Below are 10,531 nucleotides of genomic sequence, written 5' to 3'. Positions count from 1 at the left end.
ATTAATAGGCTACTGTTTACATCCAGTTGTGCCACTTGGCTCCATCGTGGCCAATTGAAACTCATGAAAACTACATTGTTTAATTCCTTGTTATTCATGGTATTAAATCATACAATTTATGTGAAATGTCTTTCATTCTAAACTCAACACTTAAAGGTGTACAGAAAATAAAAAATAATTTAATTCCACTCTGGGTCATAAAATTAGTGTGTTTCGTTCTATTCAGACGATGTAGCCCAAACGTTGTGCAACTGCAAAGTTCTATTTTCGAGTAAATCCGGGATGAAAGTGCGGTAGTTTCTTTTCGCATTGGATAATGCACGGATTATGCGTCACATTGCTCACGATTCATCAGCCACTGATATTGGATCCGTCATCCGTCAATCAAACGTCTAAGACAACACACACACACCGAGCTCGGTCTCGCCCCAAACATTGAATATCCCGCCCGCTTAATAACAACCAATCAAATTTGTTTTCCTTACACGGGTAAACTTGTGCGGCAACTTGTGGAAACTCGTAGAAAGAGGCGCGACAAACAGGACAAACGGTCATTTCTGAACACCTTTAAAAAATGTAGGGAGCATTTTCATGTGATATTCTTAGTTTTCAATAGAGGGCGTATGATGGTCTACACTACTGCATTCCAATGGAGCAAATGAATGACACAATGTCAACAATAATGATAATACAAGAAAAATCAGTAGCACTGACTGACAATATAGAAAATGGTCATTTTTTAGGTTTGCCAACAAGTGCACTGTGGAAACAGACTGGCATTTGAAAGGTTAACATTTTTTTAAAAGGAGTTATGACAAGAACTGATGTTAGTTCTTTATGCAGCAAAGGTAGCAAATAACATTGAAAAAAATCTAAAGGATTACAGACAGGAGAGTGATTTTAAGCCAGAGGCATGGAAATACATTAAGAATCAAGCTTGTATGTTGTATATAAACAGTCCCAGTGCACACGCTCACTGACAGACCTTCCAGCACTCTCTCTTGGACTGATCCCCTGGTTTCCACTCTACTTTTCTTTGACCACCTCTCCTGGTCTCTGCCCTGGTGGACCCAGCAGCACTTCTGTCCCTGACCTTCAGTTCAGTCTGGTCCCTGGTTCCCGTCTGCCCCTCCAGAGAGCCCAGTGTCGCCTGCTGGAAGAAACACCCTCCTGTCTGTGAGTGCTCCTGGTCTGACCTCAGCAGCTGATCCCACAACTCTCCATCTGCCTGCTTCCTCCGGGCTGCTCTGCCCCTTGGCCCTCCTCACCTGTCCTCAAGCCCTTTGTGCTTTGATAAAGCTCTCAACCCTCTACGGCTCCCTCCGGCAACAAACCACTTATTTGGTGCTTACATTGTCCTTTTAAATTAAAAAAAAGAATGTTTAGAAAGTATCATGAAAAGTCTATGACCAAAGAGTCAAAGAGTCAAAGAGTCAAAGAGTCAAAGAGTCAAAGAGTGGGGCTGAAGTTGGTGTGACCATTTCTTTAGTGGTAGAGCTGCTGTCCTTACTGGAGCTAAATGGACACAGCACCAGCAAATGGTGTGAAGCATCACTTTTTAACATTTAAATTTCAATAACAACATTGGAAAAATATTGTGAACGTGTAGTGTGTGTAAAGAAGCATAATTGAGTAAAGACTTTTGTTTATATGAAAACAGTGTTTTTCATTCATTGCCTCAGGGCAACATTATGCAATTGGACCACTTTTGTTTGGATTTTTTGATACATTATCAGTGGTAGCCAAGCTCCCAAAAATTGGGAGAATTGGGAATTATAATTTTTGCCCCTAAAATAAATGTTTTTGAGTCGTGACAAATAAATGTACATAAAAAGTCATATTTGCATGAAATCAGTCGAAAAACAAAAAAGCACAAGATTAAACGTGTCTGATGTGACCATAAAGTCAAGTTCAATATGATAGAGGCCGTGGACCACAACCACAAGAAGACTGTGATATGGTTCTGACTTAAATTGTGCATCATTGACATTTAATAATAAAGTTGTTTGTGTCTGCAGTTGAGATACATTTTGGAACATTGTGATACAAACACAAGGAAGTGGATATCCTGAATGTGTCTTTGTTAAATGGGGCAGCGATGGAAATCCATCAAGCAAGATTTAAAGACAAATCACATTCAGAGGTGGAGAAGGGAGGTTAAAGGGATAGTATCATTTTTTTTTAAAAGTGGGGTTGTATGATCTACAAATAGCCCCAAAGTACTTTAATTGCAGTAGAAGACTCTCTGCACTCCTCCCGTTAGCAACGCCAGCCCATAGCCCTGCCCAGAGATTTACAACATACAGTGTTGTGAGAAGAAGAAGAGGTTTTACCTGAAAAAAAATACACAGTTCCATTGTTCGCTATAATATAATTTTTTCCAGCCCCTCAAAGTGCAGGAAAAACGCAGTTTTTATTTGGACCTAACCAACTGCTGATCGGCGGGCGCTAACCCTGGGCGGAGAGGGATACGCGAGTCGGTTAGGTCCTGCAATTAAAGTAGGGGCTATTTGTAGATCATACAACCCCACTTTAAAAAAAAATGCTACTATCCCTTTAAAGGTGAGTGGAGAGAATCCTGTTGTTTGTATTAACTAAAATACATTTTGATGGAGGATTTAGATTACATGGTGATTCAGTCTATATATTTAGAAGTATTTTCTAACCAATGTTATTTTGTTTTGTCTGGTCAATGTGCCTATAAAGCCCTTTGACCATCAGGTGTTGCCATAGCGCCCGTGTTCAGGTTTAATGAGGGATTGGCTCAGATTGCCAAATCCAGACTGACATAATCAGTTTAGACACCAGCAGCACTCTGTGTAAGAGCCGATCTGTGGATTATATCCTCCGCAGTCGCACCGGCCACACTTTGCAAACAGACACTTTTAACAAATTGAGCCTGATTTAATCACAACACTTTCCTGACAGAGGGAGGAGCTGGTGATGCCAGATGGAGAGCCAGGAGGAAATCACCTTTGGAAACAGTGAGGAGGAAGAGGAGGAGGAGGAGTACCAGAATGAGGAGAGTGAAGGAGGGGAGACGGATGAAGACATGGCGGACGATGGAGGCATGGAGCAATGGAACGGCTTCATTTCAGCGGGGGCGGCGGTGGAGAATGGAGAGGTGGTGGGGGAATGGATCCCAGGTGAACCGGTGACTCCGCAGCGCGTCTTATGGCTGAAGCGTTACACCAGGGGTGAGTTGTGTTCCTCCACCAGTTACAACTAGTTCTGTCTGTGACACTGTCAGCGTTCCTCCATGTCTTTACTGTGGAACCAGCTCTCTCCATGGGTCAGAGAGGCAGACACTCTGACTACATTTAAGTCTAGACTTAAGACCTTCCTTTATGACAGAGCTTTTAGTTAGGGCTGCAGGTAGCTCCCCTCCCCTCCCCTCCCCTGTGCTGTCCCGAGGACAGAGTTTAGGTTTGGTGATGATTGATAGTGGAACCTTGATAACTTTAAAGGGATAGTTCACCCAAAATTCAAATTTCACTCATTATCTACTCACCCTCGTGTCGACTAAAGGCTGGGAAAGTTTTTAGAGTCCTCCGTTCCTTCTCGGAGTTACGGGGGTTAATGGTTGTAATGGTTGTAAATGGTGCTCACTTTTATTCGTCCAAAAAGACACACCAAAAACATCCAAATACCTCCATACTGCTCGTCTGTAATGTCCCTCTTGTCTTATTGAAGCTCCAACATGAGAAATTGTCAGGAAGAGCAGTGAACTGAGACACTGGGAGCTTCCGCTACAAACAAGCTTAAAATATAGACTTATTTAATTTTTTTCGGAACAATTTCCCATGTCGAGGCTTCAATACAAGACGGACATTACAGACGAGCAGCATGGAGGTATTTTGATGTTTTTTGGTGTGTCTTTTTGGACAAAGAAAAGTGAGCTCCATTCACAACCATTGCATGGACAAATACTGCTGCGCGGACCCCCCCGTAACTCAGAGAAGGAACGGAGGACTCTGAAACTTCTCCCAGCCCTTAGTCAACATGAGGGTGAGTAGATAATGAGTGGAATTTGAATTTTGGGTGAACTATCCCTTTAAGATGGGGGCGGGAATATGGGAACTGATGTCAGTGTGATGCTGTTTTGTTGACACATTAATGAGCAGAAACTGAGCAGATCCCCGTCCCCACATGTGATGTGTTCAATCCTGTAGGATTTATTACTAATCTTGTTTCATTCATAACACCAGTGTCCTGTCAAAGTCTTTTCTCTGTTGGGAATCATCTCCACATTTCCATTTTACAGTCACATTTACATTGAAATTCACATTTTCAATCATATATATCACATATGCTGATCTCACACTGTAGCTGCTCTCTTTAATTTATTATGAAAGAGGTGGATTTTAAGATGTTGTTGCTTGGATGTGTTGCAGAGTACCTGTGTTCTCCAGAGGACAACATCTACAACGTCAACTTCTCCCGCTTCAAGATCAGAGACCTGAGCAGTGGAGTGGTCATCCTGGACATCCAGAAACACTGCCCAGCGGGTAGCGCTCATCTTTTTCTTCTCACATTTATCCAGATGGAGAATGTAGAACAAGCCCTGATAGTGACCCCCGGTGGCTGCCACAGTCATTACATTACCAGGAGTGATTGGATACTTATAACAACTTGATTTGCTCTGTTCAGTGGAATTTAGACCCTGTGGGCTTAGGGTCTTATGACAAACCATCCTCTCACCTCCCGCCATTAAGGCATTAAACAGTAATATGTAGCATTTTATTTCAGAACTGTAGGTTTTATTAATTTAACCGGTTTTACCATTTTTGTATAGCTTTATTGTTTTATTATTTCTATACGCAAACACTGTGAATGTAGCACTTTAGTTTATTTATGAACCGTTGGTTTTATTTTTAGTTTAGTTTTTATTTGTATTGAACCACTGCGCACGTAGCACTTTAACTTAAGAGCTGCTGGTTTGATCAGTTTTACGGATTTATTGATTTTATTGATTTATTTGTATAGAATGGAAGCACCCTTCACTGTCTTAAATGTGCGCTTTAATGTGGGAAAGTACTAGTATGAATGTTTCGTATGTATTGTTTTGTGTATGTGCAGTAGCTCAGAGCCCAAAACAAATTTCCCTTTGGGACAATAAGGTACAATCCAATCACATCACATCAGTTCTTCTGCTCTTCTCTCTTTATTTCCAGAAATTCAAGACGTCATTGAACTTGATACAAACAGATTCATCAGGTACCAGTTCTCCCCCGCGGTCCTGACCGTCAGAGAGATAGGAGCCACGTAAGTCCAACACGTTTGACTCTATCGTTAAAGGGATCGTTCAACATTTTGGCAAATTGGCCCATTGCCATAATCGCTATAGTCGTAGCAGTAGGTTCGTTACCTTTAATTGTCGGTGTAAGCTATTTTTAGAACGGCGGAGCGGAGCAGCAGGCTGCTCAGGGCTATGCTATGGAGGCTAAAGGAATTTCTTGGTTTCCCTCATCAAACTCATCAAATACAAAATCCCAAAACTCCAAAACGCTTTTGTGGACAAGTTGTGACACCAACAATTAAAGGTAACGAACCTACTGCTATGACTATAGCGATTATGGCAATGGGCCAATTTGTCAAAATGTTGAACTATCCCTTTAATGACTGCTGTGTGACTAGGAACCATCCCTCTCTTCCATGGGAGAGTCTCAACAAAAAATCAACAATTTACTGAGAGAAATAGACTCATCTATCTGACACACATGATTTATACAGTCCCTACGTCAGGATGAGTCTTCACATCAGTCCACATCATGGCCTTAATGTTTTTGTATTTGGAATTTTTCCCCCCTCTGGGGCCACTAGAAATGTGTTTACATCCTCCGTTTATGAAATCATGGAGACACTGTGTACACGTCCTCTGACTTCTTCCAGGGAATTGGCTGATCTTATCACAGTGCAGGAATTGTTGCTCTGAGTATAATGATGATGAATGAGTGAATCAGTCCTATAAATGGCTAAATGGTTGACAATCTCATTTCTTTTAATTCCATTTATTGGTTTTAAACAGCACAGAGTCATGTCAGTTCATGCCCAGGAGCACAGGAATGGAGTCTATTGATTTTGCTCCACCAGATTTTGGGCCTAAATCACAAGAAGATGAGGTTCGCATCCAGAATTTAGCCTGTGGTTTAGTGATGCAAGTGTTTTAGTCAAGGCTAATGAAAGATGGTGGTTATATTGTGTCTGAAGTCAGTGAGACCTTTTGTGACAACCCCCAGCTGAGAAATTTGAATGATGCTGTACTCACTAACATGAGATTTTTATCCACAACAACTAGTTACAGTCAAATCTAACGACTGTGCACTTTGTGTATTACTGTGGTGATGACTGAGTACTGACAGAGATAGAAACTAGTTAAAGGGATAGTTCAACGTTTTGGCAAATTGGCCCATTGCCATAATCCCTATAGTTTTAGGAGTAGGTACCTATAATTGTCGGTGCAAGCTGTTTTTAGAACGGCGGAGCAGAGTCGCGAGCTGCTCAGAGCTACGCTATGGAGGCTAATGGAACTTCTTGGTTTCCCTCATCAAACTCATCAAATACACAATCCAACAACTCCAAAATGCTCTGGTGGACAAGTTGTGACCCGCACATTCACCACGCTATCAGATAATAATGGAATGTTACAAGACTAAATGCAGAGACTACTTGCCAAAAAACTGCCCCTGACAGGAAAGCGCATTAGCGGTTTTGCATGAATCCACCTCGAAAACAACTCTGTCTCGTAATAATCCATTATTATGTCATAGCGTGGTGAATGTGCAGGTCACAACTTGTCCACCAGAGCGTTTTGGAGTTGTTGGATTTGATGAGTTTAATGAGGGAAACCAAGAAATTCCATTAGCCTCCATAGCGTAGCTCTGAGCAGCTCGCGGCTCTGCTCTGCCGTTATAAAAACAGCTTGCACTGAAAATTAAAGGTAACAAACCTACTGCTATGACTATAGGGATTATGGCAATGGGCCAATTTTCCAAAATGTTGAACTATCCCTTTAAAAACTGGTTCGTGTTCTGTTCTGACTTCCACAGCTCCTGCAGGTCAGAGATACAGGAAAAGTTGATAAAGTGTTTATTCACACTGAACATAAACCAACATCTTTCACCCTGTTCACCCTTGACCCTGTTAATTTATGCAGCTTTGTTTATTCCAAATATTCAGTTTCCTGTGAACGTGATTCTGTCGGAGATGACAGGTATTGTATTTTGTAATGCAGACGTTGTCACTGTGATCTGATTGGCTGGTTACCCGTCCCTCAGGTTGGAGTTCACGGTGGGCAGCAGGGCCCTGACCCGCTTCCGTCTGATCGAGAGACATTTCTTCAGAAACCTCCTGCTCAAGACCTTTGACTTTGAGATCGGCTTCTGCATCCCACACAGCAGCAACACCTGTGAGCACATCTACTGCTTACCTGACCTGGATCCAGATATAGGTACCACTGACACTTTTACACACACGTTTTAATGTTAAAAAATCATGTATCTTCAGACAAAATGGAATGTTATAGAGACAGGAGCTTGGTGCCGCTTGGAAGGACGTGACCGAATTACGGCTGCTATGATCTTCCTATCAAAAGTTACTCAAATTTGGCCAGAAAATGTATATTATTTACCTGGATCAGTGAGAAACCTCCCACTGTAACTCAGTGGTACAAAGCCATTTTTTTGAGTTTTTCCTATGGAAAGACTAAGAGCCAAATTAAAAGGAAATGACAACACTTTTATGTTGACCTCTAATGGATTACCTGCCTAAGGATCGAAGTGAAATTATCCAGAGGGGAACAGAAGGTCCCAGACTGAGTTGACTGGTGATAAGAAATATTTCCTAACAGGTACAAGGACACATATTTCTTTGTTGATAGGTTGTTGTTCTCCTTTATCTTTATCTTTCTTTTAGTTGAATTTTGCTCATTCATTTTCTCCTGTAGCTCAGACCACTAAAACAAAATCTGATTATTAAAAAATGGTACTCAACAACCTCTAACCCCTTTTCATTACCCATGGAGGTACATTTTGGTCTATAACTCTTGAACGGTTGGTGATATAGACACACACACATTGACCATTTCAACCATAATGCAGGTAAACCTTATTTAGATGCAAAACAACATTCTCATATACAAATACATATGTATGAATGGTGTTGGTGTTAGTGTTCCCATTCCCTGCAAGCACAAATATCTTAAAACTCTCATGATAGTTTAAATAAAGGGCTCATGGTCTTCTGTTGCCTGGAGATTGATCAAAATTGTCCCAATGTCCTTATGTAGATATTGCATCCTTGTAGGCCTCACTGAAATCAGACAGGCTGGTCTATGGAGGAACTTGACTGTGTGTCACCAGCCCTTAATGTTGCATCCCAAAGTGCGGCTCCTGTTTGTTGTTCACCAACCATCATTTGCTGCTGAGCTGAGCTGAAATCAAATAACTACATTTAAAGGGACATTGTGTAACTTCTCCTGTTACTGTAAGCTCGGTGCTGGCTGCCATGTGGTGTCTCCATGTTTTTACGTTCAGTGGCAGCGTGACGGTAGGAAACCACGGAAACTCGGCGGAGACACCGGAGCTGTCGGCTCAGGTGGAAGTGGCGTCTGTGAAAAGTCACCGCGGTAACGCAGTGAGGAGGAATGGAGCGTTACACTGATGTTGCATTCACCTGCAGTCGGGCAGACGGCCGTCGCTAACAAACCAGATGTCATTTTAGTCACAGAAGTCGAGGAAAAGCCGGTAAAACGTGGGTCAGGTAAACAATACCACATCGCCATGACAACATATTGTCACGTGTTTTGTTTTGCCTCGTGCTGACGGACCATAGAGGCTTGTTTATGCCGTTACGTGCAGCGGCTGTCGTCCGTCTGCCGTCTGCCCAATTTCACGTGAATGCAGAATTCCTACACAATGTACCTTTACAAATAAATACATTTTAAAAATCTGATTGTCGATGCTCGTGTGAGGTGGGTTTGGACTGATGAAAAAATATTTCACACTGAAATGGAAACACTTCTCAATCAGTATCAGACAAATTGCTGGAAATCTGTTGTCACATTTAATAGGAGCAATATGAAAGAAAACAGATTATTCACTTAACATCACTGTGAACACACACACCATTCACTACTTTGTTTTGTTACATAAAGGCTTGTTTATGCCATTACGTGCAGCGGCTGTCGTCCGTCTGCCGTCTGCCCAATTTCATGTGAATGCAGCATGAAAAATACCATTGAGTTGCTTGTGATATACAACCGCAACGCTAGATGGGAGTAATTCCTACACAATGTCCCTTTAACAGTGGAATCCTCAGGCTCTCAGGTGTTGTTTGCTGCCATATAATTTACATTACTCAGGCTATGAAGCATCCACCTGCTGGATCATTTGCCCTATAGGAAAAAGAGGCTCTCAATACAGTATAACCCTATGGAGGATGAAGGACCTGAACTTCCTGTTGCCTCCTGCTGACCTCCTCTCTCTCTCTCTCTCTCTCTCTCTCTCTCGCTCTCTCTGTGTTCAGTGGAGGAGATAATCGCCAACCCGTTTGAGACGCGCTCGGACAGCTTTTACTTCGTCGACAACAAGCTGATCATGCATCATAAAGCCGAGTACTCCTTCAGCCCACAGCCCGCAGCGTGAGGAAGGTCCCAGCTCAGGGTCTGACAGATTTGACTGACTTGTTGTGTTCGTTGCATCGAGAGCTCTTTGCCTTTCAGTCAGTTACATTCACCTGTCAGACCCAAAGACACATGACAATCCCTCTATGATGTTAGGCCACACCCCTCTGAAGTGATCAGCTCTCGTTATTTTTTGGACCATCACAGATACAGACTGCACAGATATTGAAGTGTTGAGTTTTACACAGAATATTTTTATATAAATGTTGCAGTTTAGATACATAAACTAACATGTTACTGTGCTACATCTGTGAAATAAGCACACGTAGTCTCACTTATAACAGATGGTATATGAAACATTGTGTGTCCAGATGTTTGTTTTATGTTTTAGGTGAGTTTTGCATGTTTAACACATCATGTTCCTGCTGAAAAGGAAGCAGATTGTGTTCATGGTGAAGTGCTGATGTAAAATTAACAAACTCATTAAAAAGTGGAAAACTGGATTTAATGTGAGCTTTTTTTTCCTTTCTTTTCTTAAAGTTTGGTGCAAAATTTACAGAGAAAAGTAGTAATAGTAGGGAGTAGTAGTATTTTGATGTTTTGTTCTCCCCAGCCAATGACAGAGTGCAGGTGAAGTTGGACATGTGGCACCATTGGCTTGAATAAAACACAGCGACAGGACGGCATCAAGCCAGGAGAAATGATGGATGCACACTTAGCAGTGAAGAAGAGGAAATACAGTCTGGAGCTGCAGTGTCGGGCCCATGTCGGATGCAGTGAGCCGATAAGATAAAATAATCCTTTATTCATCCCACAGTGGAGAAATTGACAAGGTTGCAGCAGCTGACATCAGCAAGGAAATTTAAAGCACAGTTTTTGTAATAGAGTATGATTAATAAGGAATAATAA

The 10,531-nt window shown here is 41.9% G+C and overlaps 1 protein-coding gene across 1 annotated transcript; it reads left to right on the top strand.

Annotated features, from left to right (window-relative positions):
- Positions 1 to 2,950: 2,950 nt before the first annotated feature.
- Positions 2,951 to 9,644, top strand: mmp25a (matrix metallopeptidase 25a; the record flags this gene model as incomplete). The annotated part of the gene is made up of 5 exons (XM_083977740.1): positions 2,951 to 3,197; positions 4,395 to 4,508; positions 5,175 to 5,265; positions 7,278 to 7,450; positions 9,526 to 9,644. 5 exons carry the CDS (start codon positions 2,951 to 2,953, stop codon positions 9,642 to 9,644), a joined length of 744 nt encoding a protein of 247 aa, XP_083833866.1.
- Positions 9,645 to 10,531: the final 887 nt, after the last annotated feature.

The sequence above is a fragment of the Trachurus trachurus genome (assembly GCF_905171665.1).
Source record: "Trachurus trachurus genome assembly, chromosome: 8".
In the NCBI taxonomy this organism is placed as follows: domain Eukaryota; kingdom Metazoa; phylum Chordata; class Actinopteri; order Carangiformes; family Carangidae; genus Trachurus; species Trachurus trachurus.
The sequence above is the reverse complement of the archived record's forward strand: the minus strand, read 5'-3'. Positions and strand labels throughout refer to the sequence as shown.